Below are 21,004 nucleotides of genomic sequence, written 5' to 3'. Positions count from 1 at the left end.
ATCATTAGAGGAAGCCTTAGATTTTGCTGGTGGGAGAAATTCACAATTATAAAAAGAGGCGACACAGCAGAGTAGAACAGACTACAGGACGGAGAGGCAGGCCATGCTAGGTTCCATTTCCATCAATGACATTTTCTGGCTGTGTGACCACAGACGAGTGACCTACTCTCTCTGAGCCTAACACTCGTCATCTGTAAAATCAGGATGACAATGTCTACAGTATCTACCTCTGGGGCAGTCATGAAAATCATCTGACATGCTCTACACGATATAAAGGTGCTAGGTAAATGTCAATTACTGTTGTTACTAACAGCTCTATTGCTGTTTAACAATACGAGGAAGCATTTCTCAAACTATAACGGCAATGACTGTACACCACAGAAGCATTTTTAAATGAGCAGTGTCATTGATCTTTACAGTTTCCTTGTCTCCAGGATATGAATTTCAGGGTGAGTTAGTATCAAACACAATTTAGAAAGGAAGAGTGTTAAGAATGAAATGAAATGAGGAAGAAACCAAAGCAAATCATTAAATTTGGAATTAAGAAATTTAGTATAAAGATGGATCGGGAAAAGTAACACCAAAAGAAGAAATTTAGAGAATTCTACCTATATTTTTCAAATAGTTGTCACTAGTTTAATTAAAAGTCAGCAGAAAGTTTTCCAAATGACTGCTGTTCTAAACCAGCTTTCTGCTCAAATGTAAAAAAGTCTCACCACCTGAAAGGAGGAGATAAAAATAGAATGCCCAGAAGGAATTTCAAAAATGGAAGGGAAAGAAAAACAGAAACAATCTAAGAACATGATGACAAAAAAATTAATAAAGGTATGAAAAACAGACAAAGCTTAGACTGTATAAATGAAGAAATCTGCCAGTTGAGAGGAGGATAAAACTGACAGTTGCCAAAATACTTTAATTCTTCAAGGAATCACAATCTCATCACAGATTGGGTATTCCTTCCACCAACACAGATTGCAACCCCTTTATGACTCAGTAGATAGTATCTGAAAACTAAATCAAAAAGTAATCTCCCTGAAGCCATGCTAGCAACAAAGCTCTCCAAACTTACCTAGACTGGTCCTTGGACACCAGCCCTGTCACTGGGCCCATCTACAGTTCTATCATCACCGCCATCATCACTGGCATGGAGACAACACTTTAAAGTTTGCAAAACCCTGTATGTGCACTATCTCGTTTGAGTAGAACCTTCCAGAGCTTCCCTGTTGGCCTAGGGTTTGAGAACCCAAGGTTGCCTCCATTCCATGGATGCATCGTTAAAACTGGTCTTTAGTGATTTAAATTGCTAAAATTTCAGTGATGGGACTGACTCGGGTTTGGCAGAAGTATGTATATATTTTCTGAGCGACTCTGAACAGGCAAAATGGGCTTTGCCACCATACCCAATTAATGTTAGAAAGCACTTCAAGTACAATTTCATTTTCGAGACCAAAAGACTGCCCTGATGGAGCATTCAAAACACTAAGCCTCAAATGGCCTTTACCCCAGCTGCTGTTGCCTCTGCAGATAAACCCCAGAGGTCCTAGACTCGCTCACAGAGATTTATTGGCTGCTTCATCTGCCATTTGGTATCAAGCCAGGAACTAATGGCACCTAGTGGTAAAACTATTGAATCTGGGATAGTTAAATTAAAGAGGTATGTAAATGAACAAATCAGTCATGAAGAGCTGGCACAGGCCTGGGGCTTAACCCTTTGGTGACTAAGAAATGGTAGCTGCTACCACTAAGCAGGGCCAAGAATGAAGATATGGGAATTAATCACTGATTTGAGCTTTACCATCTAAGTAGCGGGTTCCATAAGAACTCTCTGGAAACAGCCCCCGCAGGTATGTGATACACGAGATAGAAGTGGCTAGGAGCTTCTTCACCAACACCAGAGATTCATGCTCAGTGGTGATCTGAACTGGGAACAGAGCTGTTTCCTGGAGGGGAAAAAATGGCAAAGACGAACATTTTGAAAGATCAGCACACAGTAAATCTAGACAGTAAAGGGGAAAGATGTCTCAGGACATAAAAGCATCAGATCCTGTTTGGAAGAAGGGAAGGGAAGGAAAAGGGGCTCCCCCAAAAAGAAAAAAAGTATCAGGCCAGAATTCCACAGCCAATCAAAATGAAAGGGCTGAGCTGATTATCCTCTCCATAATTCAGGCCCAAACCTTACTTCTGTCAGAACAGTCTCAGTATTTAGGGGACAAGGGTGGATTTTCCAAGACATCGTGATCATCATCACAAACCTTTCATTGAGAGAGCTGTTGCTGCTCAGTCTTGTCTGACTCTACATGACCCCATGGACCATCGAACACCAATACTGTCCATGGAATTTTCTTGGCAAAGAGACTGGAGTGGTTTGCCCTTTCCTTCTCCAGTTCATTTTACAGATGAGGAAACTGAGAAAAACAGGGTTAAGTGACTTGCCCAGGGTCACACAGCTAGTCAGTGTCTGAGGCCAGATCCCAACTAATGGGCAGCTAGGTGGAGAAGTCAGGAAGACTCAAATCTGGCTTAGTTTACTAACTGTGTGACCCTGGGCAGGTCACTTAGCCTTGTTTGCCTCACTTTAGTCAGCTGTAAAATGAACTGGAAAAGGAAATGGCAAGCCACTCCAGTATCTTTGCCAAGAAAACCCCAGAGGGGGTCAGGAAGAATCAGACACAACTCAACAATAACAACAACAATTTCCTGGCTCCAGGCCCAGCCCGCTGTCCCAGAGCCACGTAAATGACTATGAATTGACATCAGGATCCTGCTAATCCCAGAGGATAAAATGTGGCGAACACTTCCTCTCTCCCTCAATTAATCAGTTGTAGAGATAGTAGGCCTTTGACCAATGGATTTCTTCAGTCCACCCAGAGGCAGTCAAAAAGAAAAGGGCAGATAAGAGAGGAATCAAGATGTTAAACTAAGTGCAGTGCCGAACCCTACCTCTCCTCACCGGTGTAAACCGTTACTCTTAATTAGGAGAGCATCTTGGGATTCACTGTCTGCAAGGTGGCTATGCCCACTGCAGGCAGGGTCTCCTCCACAAACCGCTTCCAGTGGGCACTCCAACTGACTGCAGGGCTGGCAACTAAGCCATCGAAAAGGCAAGAGAAAGTGGGAGGGGGCTCTTGAGGCCTTAATACCTCTGTTTTCTGCCTTTCTGGGTAGGGGGCAGAATTCCACGGGTCAAAGACAGCTGCCCCTCTGCATAAACAATTACCAAGCATTTATCAAGCACTTACTGTACTCAGTGCTGGGGACAGAAGCAGTCCCTGCCCAAAGGGGGCTTATATTCTAAAGGAGAGACCACAAACAGGGACGTACAAGCTAAGCACTGAGGAGATAAGTTGTTATGGTTGTTTGCCCTTTGTTCTGGAAGAGGATCATGACCTCAGGAAGGTGATGCCACCACACGCAAGGGTGAGGCAGGGCTGCGCCGAGTCACCAGCCTCCCTTTCTCCTCCAGAGCCATCTGGGCCCAGGGGAAATAAAGGGTCTTCTTAGAAGGGAAGGTACCCGAGCTCCACAACTTAGGAAACGATCTTTGTGGCCAAAGGTGATAATTCCTCACCTCACAGTGAACCTGCTGGTGGGCCTCTCCAACCTTGGGCAGGCTACTCCTCAAATTACAGACAGGATCTCTCCCTGGGTCCGTACAAAGCCTTTCTGTCTTAACAGACCCTGCTAGAGCTCAGGTTCCCTTTCCGGGTCAGGCCCACACCAGGTTAAAAAGCACTGGGGGACACATTCTTAAGATTCCTTACAAGAGGAACGTTAAAAGAGGAATAAAATAACATTGCTGCCCTAGAAAGCCTGGTGATCTGGAGAAACAGGACATAGCCTATGCCAGCTTGCCTCAAGTCTAAGGGCAACAATTTTTAGAAAAATTTTAGATGTGATTATTAAGAATGGCTTTTAGGGGATAATTTTACACCAACCTCACTGCTTGGTTCTAACTCCATTGTGATTCTTCCCCACTTGATTTGCTCCCTGAGGGCAGGGACCATCTTTCTTTTTCTTATTCACATCCCCAGTTTGGGCTGGAAGGTGGCACAAGGGATAGAGCCCCCAGCCTGGAGTCAGGAAGACTCGTCTTCCTGAATTCAAATCCAGCCTTGGCTACTTCCTAGCTGTGTGACCCTGGGCAAGTCACTTCACCCTGTTTGCCTCAGTTTCCTCATCTGTAAAATGAACTGGAGAAGGAAATAGTAAACCACTCTGGTATCTTTGCCAAGAAAACCCCAAAAGGGTCACAAAGAGTCAGACACAGGTGAACAACAACAGATCCCCAGGTTAGCAGTGCCTGGCACACAGCAGACACTTAATAAATGCTCATTGTATTGTAAAGGCTTCGAGAAGTGTGGATCGCTTAAAGGGGGGATAGCAATTTAAAGCAGAGGGGAGGGCTCCTTATCAGGCAAGGGGATTAAAGACTCTCAGAGGAATGCACTTGGGGGCTGGGCAGACCCGGGCAACCACCTTCCTTAGAGGGGCTTTGGGAGATGAGGCTGGAAAGCTAGGGAGGGCCCGAAGCACCAAGGGAAGGTAGAAACCAGGAGCCAGAATGGAGCATCCCTGCCAGCTGATGATGAGACAGCTAACTTCAAAACTGAGGTGAGTCATTATTCTAAACAAAACCATATCTTCCTCCTCCGTCTCGGACAAATACCTTGGCGGCCTTGTAGGTTTCAATGGAGTAAAAGAGCTGAGAAGTGGCCATGATGTCTCGTCGATAATATGGGGCCTTCTTCTTTTAATTCTGTCCTGCAAAAACAAAGAAGCCTTAGCTGAAGACAGGACTTGACAGAGTGCAAAGTAGTGTCCGTCTCACTCCGGACTTAACAAAGAAAATCAATGAGCCTTGCGATAGTGTCGAGGCTCTGGTTCCATCCCAATTGCCCTGCTACACCGCCATGAAACACTAAAACACAAAGCCACTCACCCAAGAGCTTCATCCCCCGGGAGTGTGTGCTGGGTCCTGACTCACCTCACATAACAAACACCACAGAGTCAGGGTTCACATACGAGGCCTCCACATGGTGGTGTTAGCCGTTAAAGGTGGGCAGCCTCTTATTTTTCTCAAGTTGTAGTAAACTCACACTTGCTTGTGGGGCTAGGGGGCGCTCTTCTACCGCGTTTGCACACCACCGTGAAAACTGGACTTTACACAACCCAGGCCAGGCTTTGTTGAATCCTGGGTATGGCCTTGTACTCTGACTAAATGCATCCCCTCCCAGGATGCCTCCACGAAACAAAAGCAGTCCACCAAGGAGTTAGGATAATGTTAAGAAAATCTGAGGACTTTGTAGGAATTAGAGCCAATTTATTAAAAGTTCATACCGCAGGGCCAAGGTCATTAGTCCTTATAAAATACCCCCTACAGGGGTAGTCATTAGTCTTAGAAGATAAATAAGAGGAATAATGATTTTTAAATAGCTTTCCATATTCGAATTTTCTTCATTTATTTGTAACTATAAGACACGATGACAGCATTTCTAGAGAATTAAGCCCCGATGATGACATTACCAATTAAAACACAATGAATTACGTCTACAGTCTTTGAAACGTATTCGAGTTCTGTATTAAACTTGTTTCATCTGGAAAACCCACAGGACGTTCCCTAGTTAGTGACCCTTGGGAATCCTAATCACTCATTTTGGGGACTTACTCATTTAATGTTTATTGAGTTTCTAGAATCATCTCTATCACAAGTTTGGTTTTGTTTCTTTTTTAATTAGCGAAGACTGACATTCTAAATGGGAAAAAGACATAGACAGGAAAAGCAACCTGGTATAGTGGATAGAGAGCCAGCCTTGGAGTTAGAAACTCCCCAATTCAATCTTGCCTTTCATACACACACACACACACACACACACACACACACACACACACACACACACACACACACACACAGAGGGACCCTATTAAAAAAAGTCTAGTTGAAGGGGAATAGGACAGGATCCCAGGATCACAGATTTAGGGGTCTTGGAGATCATTTAATCTAGCCCCCTCCTTTACAGATGAAGAAACTGAGACACAGAAGGGTTCCGTGACCTATCTAAAGTCATGCAAGTAGTAAACAGAAGAGCCAAGACTAGAACCCAGGTCCTCCAATATCCTAAAATGATTCCTATGCAGCCAGCCAATAAACATTTATGAAGCACCTAATACAGGGCAGGCACCAAGCTATATTCTCTTCTAACCCTAGCACAAGTCCATAGGAAGGAGAGAGAATACAGGTGCAGATGTCCAGAGGGTGGGGATGGGGGGAAGCCTTCATCTGGACTTTCATTCCATCCGAAGCTAACTGTGTCCAGCCGCCCACCTCCCCCCCCCGCCCCCCGGCTCCTCAGTTACGAGGGTTGCGCCTTCCCTAAGCAGGGTCCAGTCTATTCCTGGTCTTCCAAGGTCAGCCGGGTTCAGGAACACTAGGACCTGGATCACAAAGGGTTCAGCCTCCATTCAGCCCTGTTGCTGCTGTTTTGTGTTCCTTTTGAGCAGGCGCTCTGCGGAGGTCTCCTATTCCGGTACAAACTGTTTAATTTTGAAAGCTCTCTAGCTGCCAGCCCCGGCAGGCTTGGCAGTACAGATCGGAAGCTCCAGAGAAGAGCTCTGATGTTCTCACCACCTTGTTCTCTGACTCTTTATCTAAAAACACAGGAGGGATTTCATAAGGGCAGAACCCTAACTTTCAAATGTCTTTCGCTTATGTGTTCTGTGCATAATAAACACAAACATTTGGAATTTCACAGGGGCATTCATACCTCACCCACCACACATCTACACTGTGCAAGCAAAGCTTTGTGGCACTCTCCCCGAAGGGCTCTTAGGTTGTCGGCCACTGATGGCGTCCTGAAGCAAATCTCTGCCATTCTGTGCCTTCGATTCCCTGTTTGGAATGGGGTTCAAATGCCTACAATTTTACCCTTTGGGGGAGTGGCCAGAAATGTGGTAGAGAATAACATGGTTGGTAAAGGATTTTTAGAGCCTTTTATGTAAAAACAGTGCTGTGTAATGTGTTTTATATATATATATATATGTCATCTACGCCAAATTTGAAGGTTTTCAAAGAGCTCGACATTCATTATCCCATTCGATTTTTCCACTAATTCTTCAAGGTAGGCACTAGACGTATTCATCCAATTTTACAAATGTGGAGACTGAGGCTGAGTGATTTGCATCTTTTGAGAGGCCTTCTTCCCAATTCCTTCCCAAGATGCTGGTATCCTCCTCAATCACTTTGCGATTCTTTTGTACATCTCTTGTGTTTACTCGTGGGGCTCCTTGAGGGCAGAGACTTCTCACTTTGGTATCTGCATCCCTGGTGCCTAATACACACCTAGCCCAAAACAGGTGCTTCAGAAATGGCTGTTGGTTGGTTTTCTGACTGCCCCCGGTCAAACGGTCTCAGGTGGCAAACCTAGGTCTCTCTGACTAAATCCAGCCCTCTATGAAACATAAAGTACTAAATAATTCACATTTCAATACCACTTTAAGGTTTACGAATCACTTTCCTCAAAACAGCTCTTGAGGCTAAGTAGGAACAAGTCTAACTACACCCATTTTACAGGTGAGGAAACTGAGGTTCACAGAAGGGCACACAACTAGTATTCCAGTCTGGATACAAAGCCACATGTCCTGAATCTACACTACCACTTTTATTTTATTTTTGAAAGGCTATCCTATTGGGCCAAATTCCTGACACTACCCCGCCCTCCCCTCAATGACTCCTCTTCTTCCCTGAAACGAGCTGCTCTTCACAAGGCAATCTGTAGCCCTGTATGGACTAAGGTGTCCCTGCCTGGGAAGCTAGGTGTGACCCTATGGGGGGAAAGCCGCCTTTCTCTCCTGATGTTATTCATAGGAAGATGGCACATTTGACAGTCAACGAGCACGTTTCATTGACGCATACAATCCGGGGATTGGAAGGAAACGAAAAAGCAAAGAATTCAGAATCCACAGAATCAGAACGCCGGAGGAGACTTCAAACGGGGTCACTGAGTCCAATCCCTTCGTCCAAGGGCAATAATACACTGTCCTTTACCGTCTCCCAAGCGGCCAAACCACCACCCTTCAAACACCCCCAGAAACAGGGCACCACCCAGCAGAGCAGCTATTTACATTTCGGCCAAGCGCTCATCGTTAGACGGTCAGCCCGAAATCCGCCTCCCCGAAACACCACGCACAGCGAGAGGCACCCTTCGCTCACCCCGGCTCTTCGATCGTTTCGAGGCGGCCATCCCGCTTGCCCAAATCTCCTCCGCAAGCGTTCTAGGACTCGCCCACTTACCCTCCCCCACAGCTAGGTTTCAAACACCCTGATAAGAACGATCTGCGATTCTGACCCTGCCTGCCCAGTACCTCCACCACAAACTCAGCACGTGGCTTCCACTCGCTTCCCACCCAAAAGCACGCGGGGAAGCCACGGGTGAGGGAGTGGGCAATACCGGCGTGGCCACCCAGGGCGCGCGGACCCCAGCTCTGGGACCCCGGCTTAGGAGCCCAGCCGCTGCGCAGCCCGCTCCCTCCTCCGCACCACGGGCCGACGGCGAGGCTGCGGGGAGGGGCCGATCGCAAAGGCCAGGGAGGGCGCTGCTCTGCCAACGGCCTTGCCCACGCGAGGCCCCGCTGCAGGCGGACTGCGCGCTGACCAGGGCCCGGGACCCCGCCTCCCTCCCCTTCACTCAGCCCGCGGCCCCGCGCGCTTCTGGGAAGGCGCTGACGGGCCCAGCGACAGCATCCGAAAGCGTCCCTTTCGTCGAGGAGCAGGAGCCCGAGCCGGGGGGGGGGGGGGGGGGGGGGGTTCAGGCCCAGAGAGCCCTCCCCACGGCGCTGCCGGAGGGGAATGGGCGGGGGGATGGGGGGCGCTGTTGTCAAAAGAGGAAAGAGCACAGCCCAAAGTCTGGGAATCTTCAAACTAGAAAAACCCTGATGGGAGTCGCAAGTCCTGAGTTCGAATGTCCCCCTCCTACTTCTGTGAATTGTGGACCCTTCTCCTCTCGTCCCTCCCCACGCCTGTAGCCGCGGTCCCCGGAAGCCTGTCCTCTCACCTCTAAAATGAGGTTAAGCTAGAGAACCTGGAAGGCCCCTTCCGGCCTTCAATCTATGATCCTTTCACCTCCCCGTGCCTCAGTTTCCTCTTCTGTAAAACGAAGGGGATGGACTAGACGGCTTCTGAGCCCCTTCCAGCCCTCAGTCTATGGTCTAGAGCTTTGACCGCTCCGTGCCTCAGTTTCCCCCGCGGGGAGCCAGGCCTCGCCTGCGGCCTCGTCCGCCCCCGCCCCCTCAGGTTTCTCTTCAGGACCCTGCGGTGAGGGAGGGTTTCGGTAAACACCCACCCACCCAGCCACCCACAGCCCCAAAGAGGGCGGCGAGGAAGAGGCCAAGGCCCCCAGCCCCACCCCCACCCCTCCCCGCGAGCGCGACCTTCCCCTCACAGCCAGTGTCTCCTCCGCTCTTCCCGCCCAAACTGCGCCTGCCCACCGGCGGCTCATGAGTAATGCATGACTAGCAGCCCGCTCATTGGGCACGGGCCCGCGGTGCTGGCGCCCTTCCCCGCCCTGCTCCTGCCGGATTAGCAGAGCCCCTGCTCCGCGGTTGGCCGCCACCTCATGAATATGTAAATAGAAAACTCCCGACCCCACCCTCCCTAGAGACCGCAGCTGGGGCTGACGGTTATTAACGGCTCTCGCGTCTCGCGCACAGTCCAGTAAAGGCTTCCGCCAGCGCCTGCGCGGGCGCCCTTGAGGATGGGGGGAGGTGCCAAGACGAGACTCCTCCCGCTCCACCAGACAGTCAGAGATGTAGGTTCGAATCCCAGCTCTGCCACTTACTGCCGGCGGGACGTTGAGCAAGTCCTTGTGTACTCTCTGGGCCTGGCGGTTCTGTAAAATGAGGGAACTGCAGTAGATGGCCTCTTCGTTGTATGCTCAGCACTTAGCACGTAGTAGGCGCTTTAAGAAATGTTGACTGGGGGGCAGCTAGTTGTCACAGTGGATAGAGCACCGGCCCTGGAGTCAGGAGGACCTGAGTTCAAATCCGGCCTCAGACACATAACACTCACTAGCTGCGTGACCCTGGGCAAGTCACTTAACCCCAATCTCCTCACAAAAAAACTATATATATATATATATATATATATATATATTATATATATATATATATATAATATATATATATTATATATATAATATATATATATATATATATACACACACACACATATATATATATATACATATATTATATATACATATATATTATATATATATGGGGGGAGAGAGAGAGAGGAGAGAGGGAGAGAGAGAGAAGGGGAGAGGAGAGAGAGGAGACAGAGGGAGAGAGAGGAGAGAGACCGATTGATTGATGGCTCTCTGAGGTCCCTTCCAGTTCTCAGTCAATGAGCGCTCCCTGTCTGCAGTCCTTACTGAAGTTCGCCCTTCCTCAGGAACCTTTTGGGGGCTGGGGTGGAGCCGGAGAACCCGGGATGCTAACTTGAAAGTTCTCTGGGGCTGTTCCCAATGTATCAGAATTATTCGCACGTCAGCTCCCTCATTAAACTGTAAGCCCCTTGAAGGCAGGGGCTGTTTTTTGCTTATCTTTGTATCCCCAGGGCTCAGCACAGCTCTTGGCACACAGTAGGGGCTTAATAAATGCTTGCTCACTTGACTACCTGTGGGGTGGGGGACAAACATCTCATTCCCCTGGGCCTCAGTTTCCTCCTCTGGAGAAGAAGGCGGCTGGCGCTTTAAAGAGCTCAGACTGTGACTGGACGGTGCTCTCTGCTCCCCTCCCCATAAGCTCGGCATCCCTTTTGGCTCTTCGAGCCCCTGAATCAGGGAAGGCACCGAAGGGAGAGAGGGATTAGGGAGGGCAGGAGGGAGAAGGAAAAGGACGACCGTGCAAAGGAAGAGAGGAGAAGGAGAGAGGCGAGGAGAGGGTCACAGATTTAAATCTGGAGAGGGCCAGCCTTTCTATTTTACAGATAAGGAGACTGAGGCCCAGAGGGACGAGGTCATGCAGCCAGTGCTCTACCCTCCGACAGAAGAGGGGGGAGGAAAGGAGAGCCCAAGGGGAGGGACTGGGTAGGGACTGGGGAGGGTCTGGGGAGAGAGTCCAAGGGGAGGGACTGGGAGGGACCGGGGAGAGAGTCCAAGGGGAGGGACCGGGGAGGGACCGGGGAGGGCCCCAAGGTCCAAGAGCTCTCCAAGCCGGGCGGCCCAGGACGAGCGAGCTTCCCTCTCCGGCTCCGGGTCAGCCCCGAGGCCCTCGGCAGGGAATCCATGCTGTTCAGGCAGGCCCGGCCCCCGCTGGGCTGGGGGCTCCGACGACCCCAGGCCTGGGGGCCCAGGAGATACATGCAGCAGAGGAGCTCGCCCCAGGAGGCCGACATCCCCTCTGCCAGAGCCGGCCTCGGAACGTTTTTCCAGGGGCAGCCCAGCCTCGGTAACCAGTACTCGGAGGATGCTTTGCTGAGGGGCTCTCTGAAGAGGCAGCTGCCCACCCAGGTATGTGGTATCTGCATAGGCAGGGTGGCAATCACTGAGCGGAGCGGCCCTCGCCACGGTGGGAGGGGGGTGCCCCGCGGGAAGCAGGCCTCAGCAGAGGAGCAGCTGGAAGGGTGAGAAAGCAAGGATGCCGGGTCTCGAGGCCCGTCCGGTGGGACGGGAGGGGCGGGGATGTAGAAGACGATGAGACAGGCGGCGATCAGAGCCTGGGAGCAGCCCGGGGGGGGGCATCTCACTCCCGCCGCCTGGCACCCCGCTTCCTCACTGTGCCCCGGCAGCCCGGCCTCAGCCCGGAAAGGAGTCAAGTCCAAGGCAGCCGATAATCCGGGGTTCAAAAATGAAATTATTGGATAAAGCGCAAATTCAGAATGGACAATAGTAACCTGGCATACAGTAAGCACTCAATAAATGCTTGTTGACTGACCAACAAGAAGTCACAGGACGGAGAATCGCCGCATCAGTGAGACCACAGACCCAGGGGTGTAGGCAGCTTGCTGTAGGCAGCGGGATCTCAAGGCCCTCCTGTAATGCCTGGGCTAGTCACTGGAGGGCAGGCAAGTCGAAGAATGTTTATTAAGCACCTGCTAAGTACTCAGGGCCCCGTGCTAAGCTCTAGAAACACAAATGAAAACAAAGACAGCCCCTGCCCTCAAAATGCTTACACTCTAACAGAGGGAGACAAGGCGCAGGAGGCAGCTGGAAGGGAGTTGGGGGTGGGGAGATGTGATGGAAAACAAAGACTTTCCAAAGGAGAAGAGCCGGTGTGGAGTGAGGAGGAGCCCGTGCTGAGCCCACTCCTCCATGGGCCCACAGCCCTGCCCAAAGCCAACGGGCAGAGGAGTCTGGAGAAGGGAGGACCAGGCAGGCTGGCAGCACCATGAGATTTCCCAGGGGTGAGTTTCCTGGGGAAGGAAGGTACTCTGGAGAGCCCAAAGAAGGCCAACAGTGGGGTGACCAGTGGAAAATGGGGGGGAACCTGTAGTGAGCAGAGCTCCCCTTAATAAATGCTCGCTTTGTCCTTGTCTCTGTCTTTCCATTCACCTTTCTCTCCATCTCTTCATCTATCTCTCCATACATCTCTCTCTCCATATCTCTCTCTCTCTCTCTCTCTCTCTCTCTCTCTCTCTCTCTCTCTCTATCTATCTATCTATCTCCATCTACCTGTCTATCCATACATCCATCTCTCTCTCTTTCCATCTATCTCACTATCTCTATATCTCTCCATCCATCCATTTGTCTATCCATCTATCTATACATACATCCATTTCTCTATCTCTCTTTCTATTCATCCATCCATCTCTCTGTCTAGCTCTCTCTCTCTCTCTACCTGTCTATCCATACATCTGTCTCTCTCTATCTTTCCATTCACCTATCTCACTCTATCCATCTAACTATACATACATCCATTTATTTATCTCTCTTTCCATTCATCCATTCATCCATCCATCTCTCTATCTAGTTCTTTATCTATCCATCTATCAATCCATCTATTTATCCTTCGATCAATCTATCCTTCCATCTCTCTATCCACTTAATCCTTTATTTCCTTTATCTCTCTATCATCTACCATACATCCATTTCTCTATCTCTCTTTCCATCCATCCATCCATCCATCATCTGTCCATCTCTAGCCCAGACCCACAGGCAGTTGTCTATATTACATGTCTATTGGTTCCGCACACACATGAAATCACATGTAATCCTATTGAGCATAAAGAGTCATAATTCTGTGAAATTCCACAATAGCTGAGTGATGTAGAATCACACACACACTTAGGTGAGGTGCAAAAGGCCTTCCTCATCCACCAGGTAGACAGTGTCATCCAGCCAGCATGTGCTCACTGCTGCAATTGTTATCATAATTGTGTGATGAATGTTTGTGGAATGGAGGAGTCCCCGCCCCTTCCCACCAGCCCGGTGTTCTGTCCATTGGATGGCCTTGGCTCGGTGAATACCAATCTAGTGGCGCCTGTCTTGACACGTTAGGCGTTTAACTCACTGATGAGATGTTTACTCCTATGCTGCCATTTCCATCCCTCAAGAAATGCTGATTATCAAGTGGTCTCTGAATAGAGTTGTTTATCCTTGCCAAATTCCGTTAGTGCCCTCTCTGAATTCAAGGCACAGTTGTCAGGTTTACATCTGTATCACCCCGTACAAGGCCCAGGGAGTCAGGTGGTTTTAAAAGCCAAAGATGAGTATGACAGTACAGAGGCCTCTGAATGTCGCGATCCCATGTTGGATGGTGGCAGAACCGCTAAACTTCTCGAGGTGGCCCTGGGAGGGATGAATGTGAATTGGACCGGGACCCCCACAGCAAGCATCATCTGAGAGCCGGCACCTGCATGCAGGGTGGAGGCCCGGCCACTGCTCGTGTGGAGTGATGAAAAATCAGTCTGATAGGTGTGTGTCTTTCTAATAAGGATCCTTCTAGGTCAGGTTGGCCTGGTTTGGTTCTGAAATAATGAAAGCCTTCACATCCTATAATCATTGTGCAGCCTGCCACCCAGCCCAGGCCCTGCTGATGTTAAAATCCCTAAGGCCCAAGGCCCCATTTTTCCAATCAAAGGCGTTCCCAGAAGCATTATTCCACTGTGCTTCTGATTAAAGCCAGCCCAAGGAATTAGGGCTTAATCAGCTTCATTGTTCATTTTCATACTTAGAAGCTTCTCTCCCCACAAGCAAAACCAAACAAAAAAAAGGATTGAATTGGTTTAGCTGAAGCAGTTTTCAAATAACAAGACTGTAGAAACCTATTTGGTGACCTCTCATTCAACTAAGGTACAGTAGAAAGGTCATTGCCTCTACAGCCAAGGATTCGGGTCCAAATCCCACACCTGATGCCTTCTGGGCAAAGTGCCTCCATCTCCTCATCTGTAAAATGCAAGTCGGCCCAGCTCTGGAACTAGGATTGTGCAACCCTTAAAGAACATATGGTTGGGATACTTGGGTGCCTTCATGTGGGCACTTGGCCCACCAGTGCAGATTACCAACCATCCGTGCTTGTTGTTTGCTCCAGGTCTCCCCTGAATCCTCCTTAGAAAACCTCACAACAGCCCAGAGGCCTTCCTTCAGACCCCAGCGTAGCTCTCAGGCAGTTGATTAGTGATACCTCACTACTGCTCCATGGTTGCATGGCCTCCTTTCCCAATCAACCATACATTTATTAAGTATCTATTATGTGTGGGCTCAGTAGATAGCCCTGGAGACAAAGCTTTTATGTCACTTCTCATAAACCAGCCAACACAATTTACCTGCTGAAGCCTTATGCAACCATGCCCTTTGGGTCACCCATTATTGCAATCCTTCTGGGGGACACAGGGGATAGAGTTGGAATCAAGAAGACCTGAGTTCAAATCCCATCTCTGACTCTAATTGTTATAAGCACAAGTCACATAACATCTTGAGACTCAGTTTCCTCATCTGTAAAATGGGATAGTAATGCCTACAGGGTTCAAATGTGAAGTTAAAATGAGACCATCGATGCAAAGAGCTTTTGTAGACTTTAAAACCCTCCACTAGACTTTAAAACCCTCCACTAGTCTCAGTTACTGTTATTTTGTCTTTCCATGATTCGTAGTTGTAATCAAAACTGGATCTTTTCAAAACACCAGTCCCTCAGATACTGCGTTTCTTGGACAACATCCTTTACCCCACTCCATAAATCCTGATTTGCAATGTGCTGCAGCCAGCTCACGCCCACCTACCATGTGTCTCTCTCTATTACCCTCTGGGTGATCCTCACCTTCGTGTCTTTGGAGACTGCAGTGGTCCGTGACTCACAGCTATGCAAAACCAGAATAATATTGGCTTTAAAAAACAAGGCCTTTGTTTCAGGAAGAAGTTTGAGGTCATTTAAAAGAACTTCGAAGTTTCCCAAAGGCAATCCATCCTGTTGTTCTCTGCCTCCAAAGACAGGATTTTTTAAAAAGCGGAGGAGGGGTGAAAGATGGGCAAGAGTGAGGAATGACCATTGGACCATTGGTATCTTTGTAATCTGGGGCATCCTTGAGAAAGGATCCCCAGTACGTTGGGACAACCCAGATGGGCTATGAGTCATGCAGGAAAGGCTAGCGTGGACAGGTTGAAGTCTGTATCAGTGGGAGAAACACCCACATCGGGGAAATCACCACCCACCCCCTGCTACAGGAGGATGCATCTTCCTGTTGGATACCCAACAGTGAATTAAGACCTGAAATATAAATTGGAAATTCTATAAAAAGGCAGGAGGACGAAAGAGCTCCCAAGTCCCTGTGGACAGAAATATAGCCGGTCCCTCATCCCCTGGACAGATGATGAGCTGGGAGCTGACCTTTTCTTTGTCCCACTTCAGGGGTTATTGGGTTTCTCCTTCATCAGTGTCCTTCAGAATACTGTTGCCTGATTAAGAAGAGAGCTCCAGCGCCCCTTAAATACAAAAACACGGCCCTCAGAGTGCTAATGCTTGGGTCCCATTTCCTTGAAAACCTGATTGAGTCAGGTGACATCTAGCATCCCATTGCCTGGCTGACATTTCTTGCTCAGAAAAGTGATTTTCTCTTACTTTCTCTTCTTTAGCTTCCAGATACTAGACTCTTGTTTTTTTTGGGGGGGGGTTTAGGCAGTTGAGGTTAAGTGACTTGCCCAGGGTCACACAGCTAGTAAGTGTCAATCAAGTGTTTGGTCTGAGGTCACATTTGAACTCAGGGCTGGGGCTCTATCCACTGTGCGCATCCACTGTGCTGCGTAGCTGCCCCCTAGACTCTTCTTGTTCAGCCACCCTATAACTGTGGGGGCTCGGAGCTAGGAGGTCTTCCACATTATTTTGTTAGCCATGCCTGGAATGCTCTACTCCCCATCTTTGACTTTTAGAATTTTTAACTTTTAAAAGAAGGTCTTAAGACTTAGTTCAAATGCCACCTTCAAATGGGGACCTCCTCTTCTCCCCCTGCACAAGTCCATCTCTGTGCTATGTGTTGTCTCCTGCATTAGAACATGAGTCCCTTCAAGGTAGGGATTATTTTTGCCTTTCTTAGCATCCCAAGCAGTTAAGACAATGCCTGGCATAGAGCAAGCCCTTGATAAGTACTAGTTGATAAACTGATATTGCAGAGGGGCCAGAGATGAAGCTTGCCATAAACTAACATAACAGTGACTTTTTTGCAACTGAATTTAGGAGGATTGTCCTCCAGTCATCCCATGAGGCCTCCACTTTTTTTGTACCCATAAGTATTCAAGGCTGGTCTGTAGGGCAGGCTCCTTGGTATGAGGAGTTCCCATACTCATGTGCCTTTCTCTTATAGTAAATCAAGTTACTCCCCTTGTCTTGTGGAGTCATGACTTTCAGGTTAACAGTGTCTGACAGGGGCTCACACCTTCCCATCTTCTATCACACACAGTACCACAAGACTTTGCCCCCACTCGGGCACCCTCCCCCATCACAACCTCCTGCCTCCCAAAAACACAGCCCCCTGGTGCCCTCAGACAACTCCCTGACACCCCTCCCCTCGGCTGAACCCCTATGGACAGGGATCACGGCCTGAACTCTTTGGGCAATGATTAACGTACATTCACCCTGACATACTGACCCCATCCAGTTACCATTGTCCAAACCCTGTTCTCCATCCCCCACCAAAGGTAGGCCAGCTTGGCTACAAGGAAGAGTGCCTGAATGGGAGTAATGTGTAATTAGTTCAGAAAAACAAGTTAGAAAAAGATTGTGAAGGGCCTTAGGAGGCAAACATGGAAAGGCCTTGATCCTGGAGGCCTTCAGGGCTACGGAAGGTAGAAGAGTGACATAGTCTTTAGGAATGTCACTTTGTCCACTGTGTGGAAGATAGAGGGGAGAGAGGCGGAAGAGAAGGAAAACGCTCTGGGGGGGGGGAGGTTTTCTGGCCAATCGCCCAGCCCTATTTTACAGATCAGGAAGCTGCAGCTTATCCAGAGATCTGGCATTTGGAGAAGGTCTTCTGCCTCCCTTCCCCTCTGCCCCAGGACATCCTCCTCTTGCCATGGTCTTCAACCACCGTAGTAAGGAGATCTGAGTGGAAGGGAAGGGAGGCCCCCACTCTAGCCTTGAATTTGCAAACAGGAGAGACCCAGTCCAAATCCTGCCTCTAGAGGGTTTCAAGCTGGAAGGGAATTTAGAAGTGGTTGGATCACAGATCTAGAACCTGCAGATCCCTAAAAGGCCACAGAGTCCAGCCTCTTCATTAGATGAGGTCCTGTGGCTAGAAAACGTCTGAGGTGGGATTGGAATGCAGGTCTTCCTGACACCTAGTCCAACACTGCCCACTCTCTAGCCATCATACCATGCTGCCTTTAAGAAATTTAACCTCTCTGGACCTCATTTTTCTTCATATGCAAATTGGGACAACACCTCTAATTCCTACATTACCTGGTGCTTTAATCTAACACTCTTATTTCAGAGGTGAGAAAAGTAGGACCCATGGAGAATCATAGATTTAGGCTTGGAAGGGACCCCAAAACCCTCATATTGCAGATGAGGAAACAGAGGCTCGGGGAGGAGTGACCTGGCTGGTGTCACCTGAGGAGCCAGTGAACAGAAATATGGTACAGATCTGGGCCCGTGGACTCCAGGCCAGCTCCCTGAGACTGTCAGTCATGCCTCTGCGTGGAAGCTGGCCACACTGGCTCGCTCACTGGGTTAGGGTGTTTTCTTTTGAATACATTTCTGTTGCTGTCTTCATGACTTAGCTGTTTCTCAAAGGGAGAAGGGTCAGGGTTTCCAGCTTGACTCTTAGCCTGTCTTGCTGCCCGAGGAAGACGAGCAGATAAGAAAGTTGGCTCCCTATGAACCACTCACAGAACTCCCAAAGCTGCCACCACCCCAGCTCGTCCCGGGGCCCACCCAGTCCAGAGTGATGGCTTGGTGGATAGCCACAAGGCTCAGCGTCCCTTCACCCACGCCCACTCCCAGGAGGGCCGAGCTCTCATTGCCCGCTTCCTTCATTCATCTTCCTGACAGGCCGAGGAAGGTTGGCAGGTGTGGGCGGCGGAGCTGCTGGGGAAAGCCTGGGGCTTAATGAACCGGGCCAGGGAACGACAGGGGCTCTAATTGTCAAGTCTGCTTGATTGACCTTGTCAGGGACGGGTCTGGAGGAGGACGCTCTGCTCTGAACAGAAACCAGCAGCAGGCTCAGAGGGGGCTGTTTTTGTCTGAATCTGGGGATTCACTGTCCCTTTCAAACCAAGCTTTCCTTTTACTTACTGACTGTGTGGCCCTGGACAAGTCCCTCATCCTGTCTCTAAGTACAAAGAAGGTGCTGACCCGCATAGTCGAGGAAGCGATGAAATCGCGAGTCCAGGCTCTATCCCATCTTTTATATTCGTCAGAACCAGATAGCGTGAAATTCTTTCAAGGACTCGGCTCAGACCTGCCCTTTGGAAAGGTCACTTTGGCATCTTGAGCAGAGGCCAGACTAGAGTGGGGAGACAAGGCAGGGAGACCCCCCAGCAACTATCGCAGTAACCCAGACGTGAGGGGATAAGGGTCTGCACCTGCGGGATGACCCCGGGAGTGGAGAGTAGGGAAGAATGGGAAAGGTGTGAAGGTAGAGGAGAGAGGTTCTGACACCAGATTGGATTCTTCCTCCTAGCCTGGTAAGATTCCATTCTGTTCTCTCACCGTCATTTGTCACTGAAGGCTTTGAGGCAGTGGATGCCATGACCAGCCCCACGCATGCATGCATAAGGAAGATTACTCTGGCAGTGAATCTGATGGATGGGCTGGGGGTGGGCCAGGAGAGAAGGTAATGAGCGCCTGGGTGACTGAGGGAACAGAGAGGAGGGGACAGATGCAAGAAAGGCTGCGTGGGGGAACTGGCAGAACCTGTCTCTGCAGCACCTCCTCCCCAGAAACATCAGCAAAGTCGGGGTACAACTTCACCCCTCTTCTTCCTACCAAACCTCATTCATCCTAGTCCCTACCCCAGACCCATAGGATCCCAGAGAGAGTTGTAAAGGACTCTAGATTTCTAGTAGAGCTACCTCACTTTACAGATGGGGAAACTGAGGCACAGAAAAGTTATATGACTTACCCAATATCACACAGCTAATAAGTGGCAAATCCAGAACGTGAACGCAGCTCTCATTCCAAATCCAGCATCTGGCTTTTGTTTTATCTGTCAGTTTAAGTGAAGGAAACTAATCTTGGGAATCATGGTGGGACATTTTCAGTTTTATGGTGCTGCCATTGGCCTCGGACATCTCTATGGTTGGGGGTGGTGGGTGCTCTGACTGTTTAAAAGGAGGTATTAATGCTTGTTTGGCCACCTTTTCTCTATCCTTTTTTTAATTGGTAAGAAAAGCCAGAGTTGCAGCGACTAGACTCCACTCCCCACCTGGCCTCTGTCCCTTTCTTTTCCTCCCAGGAATGGGTTAATGGGCTCTTCTCAGTCCCTAGAGGGACATGTCCTCCTTTCAGCCTCACTTTCCTTGTTTACCATGCTTCTCACGTCTTCAGGCCCAGCCCATCATACTGCCAGGCAAGAAGGGAAGAAAAATGAGCCAGGAGATAAGCAGAGGAGCAGGTTCAATCCCAGAGGACAAAGGAAGGGTCAGGCAGCCTGCATTTATCCTCTGTCTCCCTAACACATTTCCTGGCTTTCTGCTTTCCTGTAATCTTCCCCTCAATACCTTTCCCCTGCCCCTCTGCATTTCTTAGGTGAGATTCCTTCATGAAGCCAGATGGTCCATCACTTTCCCTGCTGTGTCCTTTCAGCCTTCATCTCTGGACAGTAGAAGCTGTATTCTGAATGACTCAGGCAGGATAAAGAAACGGTACAGAGGCACCTCCAGAGCTTGGGCTCCAGGGCCCACGTGAGGCTTCTAATGTCAGGCAGCACAGATGCTGCTGTGACTGGAAATGTGCACTTCTGAAGCTTGCTGTGGTGTGATAAGAAAGAGAAAAAGGAAGAAAGAGAGAAAGAAAGAAGGAAGGAAGGAAAGAAAGAAAGAAAGAAAGAGAAGACTGGGAGGGAAAGAAGGAAAAAGAAGAAAGAAAAAGGAAAGAAGAAGAGTGGGAGGGAAGGAAGGGAAAGAAAGACAGAAAGAAGAAAGAAAGAAAGAAAGAAAGAAAGAAAGAAAGAAAGAAAGAAAGAAAGAAAGAAAGAAAGAAAGAAAGAGAAAGAAAAGAAAGATAGAAGACTGGGAGGGAAAGAAGGAAAAAGAAGAAAGAAAAAGGAAAGAAGAAGAGTGGGAGGGAAGGAAGGGAAAGAAAGACAGAAAGAAAGAGAAAGGAAGGAAGGAAGAAGAGTGGGAAGGAAGAGAAAGAAAGAAAGAAAGAAAGGAAGGTTCTGGATATAATCACAAGGTGTTAAATTAAACCTAACGTTGATCCCTTTGTGACACATGAACATCTTTGGGAATTAAAAGGTAGAAAAGCCTTAAAGGAAGAGCAAAAATGAGCCATGTCTCTGGGGCCTTTAAAGATCTGAGCTCTGGGGACTTGGCTACTAGGTGAGTCAGAAGCTTTCTGGGGAGGAGGCCTTTTCATGTAG

The 21,004-nt window shown here is 48.9% G+C and overlaps 2 protein-coding genes across 4 annotated transcripts in view; one reads left to right on the top strand and one right to left on the bottom strand.

Annotated features, from left to right (window-relative positions):
• Positions 1 to 9,633, bottom strand: part of HORMAD2 (HORMA domain containing 2) — a 57,716-nt gene extending 48,083 nt beyond the window's left edge. For 2 of the 3 annotated variants that reach the window (XM_020996739.2, XM_078154409.1), the window contains exons 1-3: positions 9,435 to 9,633; positions 4,667 to 4,761; positions 1,796 to 1,940 (exon numbers count right to left, since the gene is read on the bottom strand). In XM_020996739.2, the coding sequence (XP_020852398.2) occupies positions 1,796 to 1,940; positions 4,667 to 4,717 (196 nt within the window). In that variant the 5' untranslated portion in view covers positions 4,718 to 4,761; positions 9,435 to 9,633. Of the gene's footprint in view, positions 1 to 1,795; positions 1,941 to 4,666; positions 4,762 to 9,423 lie in introns of all 3 variants that reach the window. The other variant, XM_078154408.1, reaches the window with a different exon arrangement.
• A 1,520-nt stretch (positions 9,634 to 11,153) lies between these two features.
• The window catches only part of LOC110215270 (acyl-CoA dehydrogenase family member 11-like), a 30,922-nt gene continuing 21,071 nt past the window's right edge, over positions 11,154 to 21,004 (top strand). The window contains exon 1 of the mRNA XM_078154407.1: positions 11,154 to 11,504. Coding sequence (XP_078010533.1) covers positions 11,280 to 11,504 — 225 coding nt within the window. The 5' untranslated portion in view covers positions 11,154 to 11,279. The remainder of the gene's footprint in view (positions 11,505 to 21,004) is intronic.

Source organism: Phascolarctos cinereus, unplaced genomic scaffold (genome assembly GCF_003287225.1).
Source record: "Phascolarctos cinereus isolate Bilbo 61053 unplaced genomic scaffold, phaCin_HiC Scaffold_4;HRSCAF=312, whole genome shotgun sequence".
NCBI classification, from domain to species: domain Eukaryota; kingdom Metazoa; phylum Chordata; class Mammalia; order Diprotodontia; family Phascolarctidae; genus Phascolarctos; species Phascolarctos cinereus.
Note: the sequence above shows the minus strand (reverse complement) of the source record. Positions and strands in the feature narration are given on the sequence as shown.